This window comes from Mesitornis unicolor, unplaced genomic scaffold (assembly GCF_000695765.1).
Source record: "Mesitornis unicolor isolate BGI_N332 unplaced genomic scaffold, ASM69576v1 scaffold29966, whole genome shotgun sequence".
NCBI classification, from domain to species: domain Eukaryota; kingdom Metazoa; phylum Chordata; class Aves; order Mesitornithiformes; family Mesitornithidae; genus Mesitornis; species Mesitornis unicolor.
In genome coordinates, this window is record NW_010192140.1 from 6,757 (window position 1) to 7,285 (window position 529).

The 529-nt window shown below is 61.1% G+C and overlaps 1 protein-coding gene across 1 annotated transcript in view; it reads right to left on the reverse strand.

Moving 5' to 3' along the window:
* LOC104542613 (phospholipase DDHD2-like) overlaps positions 1–345 on the reverse strand; it is a gene marked incomplete at its 5' end in the record, with an annotated part of 1,580 nt that extends 1,235 nt beyond the window's left edge. Inside the window, 2 exons of the mRNA XM_010186979.1 lie at positions 9–123; positions 227–345. Of these exons, the coding sequence (XP_010185281.1) occupies positions 9–123; positions 227–345 (234 nt within the window). The remainder of the gene's footprint in view (positions 1–8; positions 124–226) is intronic.
* Between the last annotated feature and the right edge of the window lie 184 nt (positions 346–529).

A 529-nucleotide genomic window follows, 5' to 3' on the forward strand; every position in this document is an offset into this window, starting at 1 on the left:
GGGCAGGCTGTAGTTGGGGTTGATCCGCTTCACTCCTCGCACCGTGAGAAACATCCCGATGGGAGACCCGAAAGCAAAGAAGATGGTGGGCTTGTAGTCCAGCTGGGGGTAGTTTGCTGAGACCTGGGGGAGGGAGGGAGATTCGGGTTTGTTCATCGAACTCCGTGCTGGTGTTAGGAGCACCCCGCTGCTGCGGTTGTAGCACAGTGCTGAGCTCCGTAGTTACCTGTCCTAAGCCAACGTCCCGGTACTGGCAGTTCCTGCCCCCATCTGTGCTGTCTGGGTCGTGCTGTGACGAGGACCCGGGCTCGGCTCGCTGTGCCCAGGAGCTGCTGTGCTCTGGTCCTGCAGGAACACAACCGGGAAACCCGGCTAGCGAGTGCACACCACGGCACATCCACCCCATAGCAGGGACACGGGGCAGCGAACTGCACATCCCCATCCCCATCCCCATCCCCATTCACATTCCCATCCCCATCCTCATCCCTATTCCCATCCCCATCCCCATCCTCATCCCCGTCCCCATCCC